Here is a 14,872-nt window from a genome sequence, read left to right on the forward strand (position 1 = left end):
TAAGTGTGTGTGTTTGTGTATGTGTGACACAGAGAACAACCACCTCTCTGTTATCCCTCACCTCCTACAGTGGATCAGATAAGATGATGCCTGATCAAACTATGGTTCTGGTATATCACTCACACAGTGTATGAATGAATGAGAAAAGCTCACTAGTGACTAAACAGGTCACTGGGGAAGGACACAATACACACTGGCGCACCCTGCATATCTGCTCATATATGCTCTGCCCAATACAAAAGTCTTTCAGCCTGCATATCTGATCAGTGCCAACATAGTAGTGGTTAAATGTGTGTGTAATGTAATTGCTACTCTCTGCTCAGGGCTTCTCAGGTGCTGCATGCATGTTACTCCACCCAAGTAGCGGAAGTAGCACTGCTTTGCCTTTTTGAGAATATAGTTCCCAGTTAGTATGTGGTTGGAATATGCCTGTGTCTCATGTGACCTTGTTATTTGTATACCCATGGGCTATAAAAATCACAACATGTAAATAGGAACATATTGGCGTTATTTTTGTCACTTATTGGGAGCAGTAGGCTAGTTGGAACCGGATACCTTCAGGATCTGTGCTAGACTAAGCTAATGCTGGGGCGTCAGACAGAGCAACAGCATGCACGGAGATGAGAAGGGTATGTATGGACTTGTCTACCTCTGTGAATAAGCTAAAGTCCCAATAAATCGACATGTTCCTTTAAGAGCAGAGACAAAAAAATGGTGGTTTTCATATATTTCTAAATGCTTAAATGAGCAATATGTAATAGTATTGAGGAGGTGATGAAACAGGATATCGATTTGAAACGTTGATAGGATAATCGTAATCGGATCATGAGACCAGTAAAGATTCAAACCCTAGTAATTAATATGATGGGGTTTCATCATAGTCACGCTTGTATAAAACGTTATCAAGTAATTGCAGAATGGTGCTAAACTTGTCAAGTGTCATATTTTAAATTTGTTGGCATCTCATGGTTTTATAGTGTCATGGAACTAAAAGAACGCTTTTGCACTGTGAAGTGCTTCAGTTGACGTTCAGGAGTTGTAAGGTTGACCCTTTGTACCTGAGCTGAGACTGTTCAGTAAACTTCCACAGTTTTTCAGTAACATTTTTCTGTTTGCAGTACTCACATTTCCCTCAGCTTTTTGTCCAACGCCACACATACATGGCTCAGATTGTCTAATAATGCAGTGCCGGCCAGCTGGTTCTGAAAGCTAGTTACATACCAACTTACTCTCTTGACTTGAATAGTGATTGGGTGTTAATATGCTCTGGGAAGAGAACGCCCTTTTTTTCAAGTGACCCTAGATTGCACTTGAAACCAACAACGCTATGGATGTGTTGTGTGGATCTCATGACGTTTTTTTCCCCTGATTCACATAACTTTTCCATGGTAAAAATGACTTTGAATGACTTTTAAAAAATGTTATTTGCCACAGTCAAAGATGAATTTTCAATCTCTTTCTGGATGTAATTTACACTGGTCCTATATATAGAAGACAGACAGCTACATGATTGTGCAAGAGCCAATCTGACACAACGTGTTGATTTAGTAGCAGAGATGATGGTTTGCTGCTTAGTGTGCTAACACTTCATCAACTCCACAGCTGTCCTCCCTTCCTGCTCTTACTGTGCACTACAGTAATATCAATTTCTCTGTCACAATGCACTCGTTGTTGGGAATATATGCCTATGTTTCTCTTCCGTCCATTTGTACTGGCTTTCATATTACATATATTCAACGTTTGATTAAGCCAATGTGTTGGAATGTGATAGATGTGACTACATTTAATTACTACATTTAATTACTACTAATACTTTACGTTGTTGCTAAACTTCTGACAAACTTAGATTTTTGAAGTTAGCAAGAATGTATTGCGTGCTTATAAATCTTTATATTTTAAGAATTCTACGATGAATTAATTGGATTAAATAATATTTTTTTAAAGGTCCCATGGCATGAAAATTTCACTTTATGATGTTTTTTTTAACATTAATATGAGTTTCCAAGCCTGCCTTTGGTCTCCAGTGGCTAGAAGTGGCGATAGGTGTAAACCAAGCCCCGGGTATCCTGCTCTGCCTTTAAGAAAATGAAAGCTCAGATGAGCCTATCTGGAATCTGGAGGTAAGAGAGACATCATGGCTTTCAAACGAGCAAAGTGGCGCCCCCCAAAAAAGCTACAGACTCAGAAATGGCACATACTAAGGAAAGCTCATTGTGGGACTGGCTTTTGTGGCTGTAATTTAGCACCACGGCTGAATGACTTCAGATACAGTATTAGGGGACCACTAATGTCTACATAAAAGCCTCCAAAGAGCACCATGTCATGGGACCTTTAACATAATTCAACTTTGAGAGAATCCTTGTAAAAACTGAATGTCATGAGGGACACATGAGACTATCACCCCTCCTTCAGGAAGAAAAATCAAGTTTTGATTATGAATACAAACAATAAATAACATTTCCTCCATATTCTCAGGACGTGCCTTGAGGATTGGAGAGAAAGAATTAATGGTAGTCAGAAATACGCCAAACAGGGAATTTAACCTTTGGGAGAGTTTTTTCCAAGCTGAATGGCTAACATGACCAGCTGTATCTTCCTAGGAGGTCTTACTAATACTTACAAGTATCCACCAGGGACAAAGACCTTGAGCTGTGTGTGTGTGTGTGTGTGTGTGTGTGTGTGAGAGAGTGTGAGTGTGTGAGTGTTAGAGAATTAAGACTTTTAGTATTACACTAAAGCATTCTGAGACAACCCCCAAAACACAAAATCCAACCCAATCCCAGTAAGTGATGAGTTCCCTGTTAATACTCTTGTAATGAAGAGTCCTTGAACTGATCATTCTTGGCTTGCTTCTGGCTACATCATTTTAACCAAGTCAAATCTAAGCAGCCAACGCCAAATTCATTTCTTCCATCCCCAACTTCTGGGATTAAGTTATGTTGCTGGGCTTCTCTCAGAATTTCTTCCCCATAATCCATCCGAGGAAATAGTCTGGATGAGGACCATGGCAAACAGACATGTGGCGTGTCAAAATGTAAATATTTAAGGATTTTTTCCCCCTGTTTAATACCAAGTGTCAGTTATTGGTTTGTAATGACTTCTCGATATGGTGATTTGTTTTGCTATGTCTTTATTTTTATTTAGATTGTCAGTATTTTATATATAGTTGTGTATTGAGGTGTAGTTTTGGCAATTTTCCATTTGTCATTGTTCTAACTATCACGGGAAGTAAATAATTCTGTCATTGCTTCTAATTTCTTGTCTTGTGTTTTGGAGACGTCCAAACGAGAATAAGAAGCTTTCATTTATTTTCAACTTTTTGATGCAAAAAAGGCCATGACAGTTTTTGACCTGAACGTGGGAGGGTGGAGGAGTGTTGTGGGGCTGGTTAACAAATTCAGTACTTTTTAGGCACCGACCGAATTGCCTCTGAAGTATCGACAAAATGCCTTTCAATTCAACAATCAATTTCAATCTCTGAAGAGTAGATCTCATTGGCATCAGTGAGCCAATAAGAATGCAGCATTCTTCTACCAAGCTCAAGTAAAGCTTGTGATTGGCTGTTCAATGTTACATGTCACAGAGAAACGCAGGAAAAACTATGTTACGCACAGAGACGTCTCACTTAGTAGGAGCTAAAAAATAAATACAAATATTTGTCCAGTAATGGGAAATGCTATCATTTCTTTTTGTTTTATGAAATTGGTATTGAAAACGGTATTGTTTAGGAACCGGGTAGCGAAGTCACAGTGTTGGTATCGGTATCACTTTTTTTTTCTTTCTACGATACCCAGCCATACCTCTGCATTTAAATATAACTATAAGAACTGATGCATATAACACATCTGTGCCTGTGTCACAATTCTCTTGTCTACTGTCACAGGGAGAAAGGTATGAGTGATATGCTTACTTTGCAGGCCAGGCAGCAGGGGATTACAATATTTTATAACTGCTATCATGATGTCAATCCATAGCTGTGTTGGAGCCCCTGTGTGCCAGATGACTGGATCATTATATGAGCCACGCGGTGATTAGATCAGCTGATTCCTAAGAGAAACAAGCTGCTAATTCCTTTGGCCTGGCAATGCTAACATGGTGTATGTCAAATCCCAAATATAAATTATATCCTATCTATATGGTGCAAATAAAGCTGATATCATTACAGAATAGTTTCCCTTTTTTTTCTTCCAGGACCCCAGCTACTGGGTCCAGGTCCACAGGTTGGAACATGGAGATGGAGGTATTTTGGACCTGGATGACATGCTGTGCGATGTGGTGGATGACAAAGATAGGGTGAGTCAATGTTTTTGCAAATTTGTATTCATTTGTTTATCTTCCAGTTTTGCCACCTCTTCTCATTTTCACTCCCTGTTTCCTTGTGCAAAAATAGCTTTGGTTGTGTCTGCTACGCTGAAGCATTGAGCACAAAGCAATACTACAGAGAGATTGCCAAATGTGCTTATGACTACACCTGTCTGCTTTTACTGTCTCATCATTACTAAACATTACAGAACAGAAAACTACTGCACACCACCTGCTTTTTAATAATTTCTACCTACTAGCAGTCCTCCTTTGCTTTCATACATGTGAAGGGCTGAATGATACTGTTCTGTCTTCTGTGTTGCACTCAAGGCTCTACTTTGGTGTGTATGTGACTGTGTGTGTACCATCATTTCAACACAAGTGTGTGTGGGCAAAATCTATGTCACAGGCAGCATGATATCACCCAACCCATTCAACCCACTAGACCAACTGTAAATGATTACCCACAAGCCCACCGCACCCTGCCCATGAGAACAGTGCCGACTACACCTGAGTCACTAACTGTTTGGCTTTGATGTTGGGCCAGTTGGTGAGCTATAACCCCCCACAAACACTCTTTGTGAGTGGGAAATGAAAAAAAATATTTTTGAACCAGTTTTCCGTTTTTTTAAGTTCAGCACATTTCTAATGGTAAAATGTAAAAGAACCTTTTATAAAAAACAATACAATTTGTCTACTATGGGTGTATGATGACATGGATGAATTATGTGGTGTTTTCATCATCGCTTCAAAGATATCTTAGCTTAAGGCCATCATGATGGATTCCCCTGAATGGTGATGCAGCGGGACTTTCTATTGAAAGTGTTATCTTTGATATGTTTTCTCATGATATCTGATCTCTTTGGGATATCTGAAATGATACAATTCTTAACAACACTGTGTGTCTTTGAGCTGCTGTTTCTATAAAAGAAAGGGAGAATATGGGATGCGCATCTACACACCTTACATTGACTATGTGGTAGGTGCCATGGTTACGCATCAGATGGGATCAGTGATGGGAGCAGCGGTTTTGCACCTGCTGTCTGAAACCCTCCTTTCTCCTCTCCTTTACTCTCCTCTCTTAATTTTTGATTAAGAAACATTTAAAAAAGACATTTTTATTTGTTTGAATTGGTTATGTTGGGGTTTTCATTTCATTTATTTAGGATTTCCTTTTCTTGACTTGGTTTTGATTTTTGTGATTGTGAGTTCAGTTAAGAAACTTCGAAAACCTCTCCTCTCCTCTCCTCTACTCTCCGCTGGTTCTTTACAGACAAGAAAAATAGAAAGCTTTGTATTTTTGGGAAGTTATAACAAACTAAATGAAGACTATTTGGCACCTCTATATTTTCCCCTTGCTGTGAATATTTGCTCCCCCTGGTGGTTGTGGGGGCTTTTCACATCCCACTGATGCCACAATATGTAATTTCAATAACATCACAAACATTTAGCCTGACCAATTACTGTCATAAGTAACAGCAGACTTTTGATTATTTGTATATCACTTTCATCAGTGTGATATTAGAGTTTTATTCTAAATGTTATGTTACAGCTCTGCAGTCTAAAACATAAACGGTGATAGTCCAGTCAGAAGACTGACATACTGTAGCAAAACAGTATCGGTAGTTCCTGTAAATGACAGAGAGCATGATTCTGGATGTGAGCCGAGTCTGAGACAACTAACTTTAGACCAGTGAAACAGCCCTCTGAATATGTGTGTGTGTGTGTACACAGGATGTTATCTCGGTGTGGGTGTTTGCCTCTTTGTGTCAATGTATAGCTGTTAGTAGTAAATCCAGTCTGTCCAGTTCTTTCCATCAGCTACTGCCTCTGTCCCTGGCTCACTCTACTAACAAGAAGGAACACAGTTTAACAGACCTGTTTATTTTAACACATTGATCACAATACTGCTCTTATCATTATGAATGTATAGTCCTACTTCCACAGGCTTCCCAGTCTATGCTGTATTGAGTGATGTTGGTCTACTGGATATCTCATTATTAAATGCTACCTAATCTTCTTTCTTTTATCTAGATAAAACCTCATCTGGAATGATTGTGATCTGAAATTGGCAGCTTATTTGACAATGTTTTAGGTTGTTGCAGGTTGTTGTTTTTGCATTTTGTGTTATGATTGGCCTCAATTATGTTGCCAGACTTGAGCCTGGAGGTAACACCACAACCACAATTTGGAATCTCAGTGGTGGTAAAGTTTACATATCACAAAACAGAAAGGATAATTGAAGCTTATCAAGTTGAAGTCATAGCTATGAAGTATAGTAATAACAGAAGTGAGGACCCATCAGCACTGCGTCATTCAGTTGTATTCAAGGTATGACCTCCAAGTACTAAGGGGAACTGATGAGCTGTGAAGTCTTTGTGTAATTTCTTCAAAGAGTTGGGAGCACAGTTTTAATGGAACACATCAGATGAGTGCAGTCTCTGAAAATCTTTGACCATGACGTGATTTGAACACCTAGCCTTCTGATCCGGAGTCAGACACGCTACCGTTTTTCTACTTCTGCCTGCTCACTTATAAAAAACAGGGTATCACATTTGTACAGTTCAGACTGTGATATTCGACAGGACTGGGCCACCTGAGAAACCCAAAATCAGAACACCACTACACTGCACAAACACCATTATGTAGCATCAATGTCAGCTTTGCAGCTGCAGATAAGCCTAATGGAAAACACATCTTATTTAATAGGATGGTCGGTAGTTAGTTTAAAATGTATTATTAACGCTAGCAAAAAAAGAAAACTGCAAAAATAATATGTTAAAACTGAGTTTATAGGCTGATAGATGCTGGTAAACTGCCCTATCCAAACATTCAATTGAGACTGATAGTCTTTAATATATATTTATTGACTGCTGAGGTCCACTGTTGATGTTCACTGACGTGGAGTGAAAGCAGAGCAGAATTAATGCACTGTTGTCACTTTGCAAGTTTCGGTGACTCTACCGTTGGGAGCACCCAAGCCTTGCCTGTGTATGTGTGTGTGCATGCGTGTGTGTTTGTGTGTGTGCACGTGCAGCATTAGGGACGTCTGGCTCAGGTTCAGCAGTCAGATTATCATGATGTGTTTCATATGCAGTCATAGAGTTGCATGCTCCAGCCTGTCTGTCTCTGCTCCACAGAGCTCCTCATTGATGATCTATCTTCCATTACACCTGCATGAGGAATATGAGACTGTATCTGTACAGTTGGTTGGTTTTACTTTTGGTTTTGTGTTGCGTAAATGTCCCTCTTGCTCTTCCAAGTTTGGTTCTTGTGTGAAATGATTTCTATGTCCATATTTCCTACCTTTATAAAGATCATTCTGATGAGATTACAGTATTGTGGTGTGTTGGTGACATATTGGCTTAGATCACAGAGGTTTTTGAGACACAGGTGTTTCTATGAGCAAGTTTAAAACTTTATTTAGACAGAAAGAGCAGAAAAACAGGTCCTTCTACAATGACCTAACACTACCTGTAGTATTATTCGTTATCCGTTACTAGTGATGCAATAAGTTTAGTGTTTGTTTGAGTTATTGTCTATAGAATTTTAAGGCTTCATTGACATTCATAGGCAGTTGTCACACTAGGTTTTTAGTACACTACTGCCACCAATTGGACTGAAGTGTGAATTAGTAGTTTGGCAGAGGAATAGCTTTTTTCCATTCATAGGCCAATTGATGCAGATAGTAGCACACTGTGTGAAATGCATGTTTTTGTTAGGCTCACGGATAACAATAAAAACAGTAACTACTTACTTAGTATTTACAGCAGGGATATGGACTCATACCACCATGTGCATCAAAGTTATAGACTATGGGATGTAACTCAAATAGCAACAAAATGGGGCTTTTAGTAAATGTTTTGGCTAGTCTAGCTTCATAAAAATAGGTAGGCTACACTCGGACCAGGATGCCAATTAAGTATTTGAACCTCGATTTTATTTCTTAGCACAGCTAGACTGCATTTTGAAACGAGAGAGAACACTTAAACATTTAAATTATATATTTGGTTTGAAATTAGAATGACTCGACCCAATATGCGACACTTTAGAATTTCTTTTGCAAATCATCAATGCATTGGAAGAAAAGAACAACAATATTGTTCTCCACAGGCTAATTTGTCCTAACTCCTTTCCAACTTTTTCCAGTTTCAGTTTCAATGTGATTGAGAGCCTAACGTTTAATCGGAATTACAACACACTTACCCATGTGCATCATAAAAATTGAAGAATGTGAATGAATTACCTTTTTGCTGGAAGGTGCTGTAAGTTGCTTTGCCTTACAACCTCAGCCTGTCAGTCAGTCATCAGGGCATAGACACCACTGATGTGCCTGCTCGTCTCAGAATACGCGTAACGTTAACAGCACCGCTTTTGCCTCGCCATTAATATTTTAATATCATATCGCATATTGTGTACAAAGAGACATACGCGACTGTTGTTCAGAGGATTGTGGAAACTGTGTTCTCATGTCTATTTTTATATGGAAAGCTTTAAACACACTGCTGAACATTTCCAATGAGACTATCAGCAGGCCTGAATGAGCCCCTAGCCAAATGACACAACCTCATACAGCCATGCAAGAGTGTCTGAAGGAGGTTTAAACTTTCATCTAGCTCAAGAGCCTTAGGTTAGACTTTCGAAAATTCATTTAGTGTGAAAAAAAAACTCCTCTGATAGCTATGAAATGGCTGGAAATGGCTGCGATACAACCAGACACTTTATATATACAACAGACGGCAATGTGGCAGTGAAAATTACTCCTGGTTAGGAGATGGCCTTAGGTAAGAAATTCACAATATGCGTCTGCTAAAATGAGTTTATAAAGGGATTAATGGGTGTGATATGGCCAATTAGATGCAATTAGATGAAACTTTAATGGTCATTTCAGGAAAATTGGGCTATTGCATTAGCATGTAAAATGGTATAACGCTTCAAAACTGTTGTTGTGCGAGACAAACTCATTGTCTGATACAAAAGCGAGCTCGATTCATGTAATTATGTCCTTTGAATGTGTGGAATAAGATTGCAAGTTTCAGACGAATCTGTTAACAAGTGGAGCTATTTTTTTAATTTATATTTTCATTGTGTTCATGTATCCAGTTCAGAGACGAGAACAAGCAGCGCAACATACAAAATCTCTGCTGGGGTAAGATTAGCTATTTTTGTTCAAGTGCAAGATTAAATTCAGCGTTAGGCTGACACATAAAATACCAAATTACATCACGTACAAAGATTGAGCATGTCTGCTTGTGATGACATCCCAGCAGTTTTAGGCATGGTCCCCAGTGGCCTGAGGGTAGAAGAATGAGGTGCAGTGCATGCTAACAGGATCATAGAAGTACATCTAGCCGCACAACGTTTAATGGAAGCTGCCTACTCTGTCTGATGTCTTTATAGTTGTGACTGCCCATCCATTTCTTTTTATAAACTGCTTACTTTTGGTTTCCACCTTCACTTATAACATCAAATGTCTTGTTGTGTCAATTCAAAACTAAAGATATTCAGTGTGATATGATGTAAAACCGAGACAAGCAAAAAATCTCTATATTTGATAACAATGGTGTGCAATTCTTTATTTTAAAGTCACACCTGCCTCCATTTCTTTTTATATCTGCAATACTAGAATGTTTACCTGCACTGCTGACTGTTACTATAGTAACAACTGTTTATATCTGCATATTGCACTACTTACCTTGACTGGTATATCAGTTTGCACTGCTGACTGTTTATTTACAGTACCAATTGTTAACAGCTAAATCTGCAATACCGTACTTTAACTGTAATATCCAATTACTTTCCACTGCACTTTAATTTGGATAACTTCGGCCCAAACTTTATTTGTACTACCTTTAAATCCATTGTTATACTGCTAATTTTAGCCTGACTTATTATATATATCTGTAAAAATTCTGTTTATAGTAATAGCCATCTGTAAATATATATTCATAGTACATATTCACCTGTAAACTTTGTTATGGCAACAACCATCTGTAAATCTTGTTCACAATACTAGTTATCTGAATATTATATTTATAGGACAAATCTATCCGTAAAATTCTGTTGATAATAGTATTCATTTCTATATTTATTCAGTACATATCCATGTCCTGCACTTATGGAACCATTGTATATCCGGCACTTACTGCTATTGCACTTCTTGCTAGACTTAAGCTGGACTGCTGCATCAAGGCAAAAACCTCTATGTATACTGTATGTGTGTCTGCTCTATCCACTGAGCCAATTCAGCCACACAATGTTATGCAGTTTTTAGTTTTGATGATTAATTGAATATCACAATATTTGTCGATTATTTTTCTCAAACCGATTGTTCGACTCATCTTTAAAGGTCGACATCATTAACCCCTTGCACTTGAGTGAGCCTCATCCAACTTGTCAGCTTGCTTAATGAGCAAGTTGCCATCTAGATATTTTGTCCAAAGGGAGCTGGGTAACAACTAAGTGAAGGTGATCTGAGTGTGTCCCTTGGCGTTTGTAGTCTGGATCTCTCCTTTTAACAGATGTGAAACTAAGCAAGCCTGTTCTGCAGGCTCAATGATTGTGGGGGGCGACTCCTTAGGGGCTTGTTACAGACTAAGTACCTGAATGAGCGGTTCAGTGTAGCGTGTTTTACAGCAGGTGCTTGTAGGCGTAGACACGCAGCTTGACAGATATTGCAATGACTCTTGCAAACCACAGAGAGGCACTCACGCCCAAGTTATAGCCATCTAAAGTATTCTCTGTATACCATCCATTGCACAGAGTCTGAGTACATATCTTGTTTTTGGGAATGGAAACTAGCCTCAAAATGAGAAGCACATACTGTAGGAAAAAAAAAAAATTACAAAACCCTTTAGGAAGTGAAGAAAAGGAGAGAAAGCCTATTTAAACCTAACTGAACTGTCCATATCTGACCTTCTCCTCTATTTGTCCTAATGCAGCCTGTTTATGAGAACCACATCCATTGCTCCTGTGGTTGAGCTCCTTGGACAATTGGCATTTTCTTGGCCCCTGAAATTGGCAATGCCATGGCAACAGCAGCCGGGTGCCAAGTGGGCACCTGTGCTGGGTTGAGATCAAGTCGTGAGTGAAATTAGCCAAGGCTAAAGCAGGGTCCCAGCAGCTTACCCTGGTACCAGAACACTGCCGGGGGAAATCAAAGACTAATTACTCTGTGTGTGTGTGTGTGTGTGTGTGTGTGTGTGTGTGTGTCTGTATTTGTGTCTGTATGTGTTTGTGAGTGAATGTAGCCTCTTTTGGCATAGATTGAAGACTATTGTGTCTGGTTGGCTCTCTCCCACTGACATCTCTCAGACAGTGTTACACATGGTGAACTACGTACCTGTATGTATTCTACCCTTACTGTGCATCTTTCCAACTTAGTAGGATCCATTGTCTACTGCAGTGGTTTCTGAACATTTGAGTGGATCCTGCTAGACAGTATGATAATGTTCTGTGTTCCATAGGTGGAGGAAAGACGGGGAGAGTAAAACCATCAAACCATTCATACTGTATGTCCTCTGATCCAGTGTCAAGACTTGATATAAACTGCACTTTAATACATTTACCACAGTTTGATAATCAGCGTCACATGTGCACACACACACGTACAGCTTCTTGTAGTCAGCTGTAATTAGCCTGTGAGGACCAGAGTCAGCTCAGCAGTAGGGAAGCAGAATTTTTCCTAACCTCCGATGAGAGGCTCGTGGGCGGAAGCAAGCAGTTTTTCATTTAATTTTCCTCTGGAGACTTGGATTTATTGTATCTTGCTGCTTGTTTATTAGGTTCCTAGTTTTTGAACTTCACTTACTCTGGGAAGATTTGTTGAGCCTTGTTGTTCTTTTTCAGGAACTCCCTCTTTCCCACTTGCAGTTATAATCCCTGTTAGCTCGGAGATGACTGTGAGCATTTTTTCTATTAGAAGCTAAACCACAGGCCTTCACTGTTAGCACCTGATTAGTCATGTTGAGTGCATTAGGGTGGTTTAAAGGTGTTTATAAGGTGTTTTTTTTTAACATTAATAAGAGTTTCCCCAGCATGCCTCTGGTCCTCCAGTGGCTATAAATGGCAATAGGTGTATACCGAGCCCTGGGTATCCTGCTCTGCCAGATGGGCTGATCTGGAATCTTGCTCCTTATGAGGTCATAAGGGGAAAGATAACCAACCCTTTCTCTGCTTTGCCCACCCAGAGAATTTGGCCCATCCATGAGAGAAAGACATCAACTTCTCCCCGACCCCCCTGCCCCACTCCTGCTCAAAAGCTACAGACACAGAAATGGCACATACTAAGGAAAGCTCCTTGTGGGACTGGCTTTCTTGGCTGTAATTCTGCACCAAGATTGAATTTTGGGAAAGAGACTTCAGATATGGTATTAGGGGACCACTAAGGTCTATTTAAAAGAGACTTCAGATATGGTATTAGGGGACCACTAAGGTCTATATATAAAAGTATCCAAAGAGCACCATGTCATGGGACTTTTAAGTCAGTAAGTCATTTGCCCCCCTTTTTATTGTATTTGTTTGGACAGTCACTTGAAAACAGGATTATCTCTTTTTTGCTAGAGTCATGGCCAAAATAACAATAATAATTTTGGGTACCATAGGTCAATATGGTAATGATCAATTGAAAGAATAACATATAAAAACCAACATGAAACATTATCCAGCAATCATCAAAAAGACATGATACAATATAAACAACATCTGACACTTCTTGTCTTTGTCATACACACAAACACTTCCAATCTACATCCAACTAATCCAAATAGGTCATATTATAGTATATGATTGTTATGATCACAGTCCCTGTCTGAGTAGTTGGATAATCTGTGTTTGTACATTTGGTGTGTTTGTTTAATCACAGTACATGTTGAGTGGAAGGTGGGGGGCACAAGTGTGGGGGGTTTATGTGCAGGCGTTGATCACCTCTTTGGTTGTTGGAGCAGTGTAATATAGTGAGGAACAAGAGTGCATGTACTGCTTCTTCCTGCAACCTCACACCCTATAGCACCTCCCAGAGGGCAGAAGTTGGTACTCCTCATGTGGAACGTATGAAGGATTCAGGAGGATTTTCTCAGCCAGTCTGAGGGTACGGAAGGAGATTTCCACTAGTTGACCCAGCACTGTCCTCAGGAGACGTAATATCCTGGTTTTCAGTTGGACTCAGAATCCACTAAACCAGCCTGAGCCTCTGTACTGCAGGACACTTTGAAGGGTGGAGCAAAAGATTAGATTGAGGTTTCCTTATTGCCTCCAAATGACCCCAGTCTCTTTAGAATGAGAATCCTCTGTTGTACCTTGTTGCAGACAAAGTTCACTCGGTAGGTCAAGGACAACGCAGTGTGTCTATGTACACCCCCAGCCATTTGAATGCAGATGTTTGCTTTATGGGTTGTTGGTTGTGAACTGTTGACATTGTCAGGTACAAGTCTGGCTCCTCCCCCTCCATCATCAGTGCTACCAGTGCCATACCATCAAATAATTTGATGTCGTTGTGGTTAGGAGCACGAGTAACACAGGAACGCCACAGCTAGTTGTAACCAGGGGCGAGTAGGTGTTGTTGACCCGAACCAGCGGTTGCCTGTTGATGAGGAAGGAGCAGTACCAATGCATGAGATATGGCTTAATCTCCATCTGATGCATTTTGGAGAGCGGCATATCCAGCTGTATTGTGTTGAATGCAGAAAAGAAGTGCATACACAGCACTCTGGTTTATGGTTTAATTTCGGTGCATTGTTTTGAGGCAAGGTGCTTGAGGGTAGCAACAGCATCAGGGCAGAACTTGTGCTTGCATGCAAACTGGTATGGGTCCATTTTTATGGACCTATACACTGAGAGAGCATGGAATATCTAAACTGAGAGATCATGTAAGAGATGATTCACTCCAAGCTCTTCATTATTACAGAGGTTAAGTCTGTAGGTTGAAAGTCATTGTACTCCTTGGGGCATGTTTTCTGTGGGTACAGAGTGTGTGACTAGTGAATGGGCCGCCGCACCGGGGCTGGTTCCTCCTCCACTAGCGTCACTAGTGCATGACAGCCTGCTGAAGCTGCTGATCAGGACCTGCAGAGCCACCAGCATTAATGAAACTGGTCAATTCTTGTTGACAAAACTACTGCTTCAGCTGTATAGCATATGCAGTATGACATTCACAACTCCTGTGCCTGGGGTAAGAATATTACTCCATATTGCAGTGCAGCAGGCAACTCCTCCATCTTGTGCGGTGTTTTTTTAGTAAAACAAGTTAAATCAGGTCATGTTACCAAGCCTTTCTTGCAGCTCGGAGGCAACCCAGCTAGTCATGTAGGTTTCTTTGAATTATCATCCATGACAGCTTCCCTACAGGAAGAGATTTCTGTCAGTGCGCCTAATTGCTCATGACATAGCGTTGACTTGCCTGAATACTGTCTGGAAATGCCGGGGTATTTAACCAGAGCTGTGGATAGGCAGTGCCAAAATTAGAAAAAAAAATGGTGGGGCCCACACAGACAATAAAAGGCACACATCTACACATTTAGGTAGAAAACCAACAGTACAAATCTTGAATCTCGAATCCACCCACACACACATA

The 14,872-nt window shown here is 40.0% G+C and overlaps 1 protein-coding gene across 4 annotated transcripts in view; it reads left to right on the top strand.

The window, feature by feature from the left end:
• The window catches only part of LOC117937671 (partitioning defective 3 homolog), a 368,949-nt gene that overhangs the window by 37,473 nt on the left and 316,604 nt on the right, over nt 1-14,872 (top strand). For all 4 annotated transcript variants that reach the window (XM_034861772.1, XM_034861774.1, XM_034861775.1 and 1 more), the window contains exon 2: nt 4,192-4,293. In XM_034861772.1, the coding sequence (XP_034717663.1) occupies nt 4,192-4,293 (102 nt within the window). The remainder of the gene's footprint in view (nt 1-4,191; nt 4,294-14,872) is intronic.

The sequence above is a fragment of the Etheostoma cragini genome, chromosome 22, assembly GCF_013103735.1.
Source record: "Etheostoma cragini isolate CJK2018 chromosome 22, CSU_Ecrag_1.0, whole genome shotgun sequence".
Taxonomy (NCBI): Eukaryota; Metazoa; Chordata; class Actinopteri; order Perciformes; family Percidae; genus Etheostoma; species Etheostoma cragini.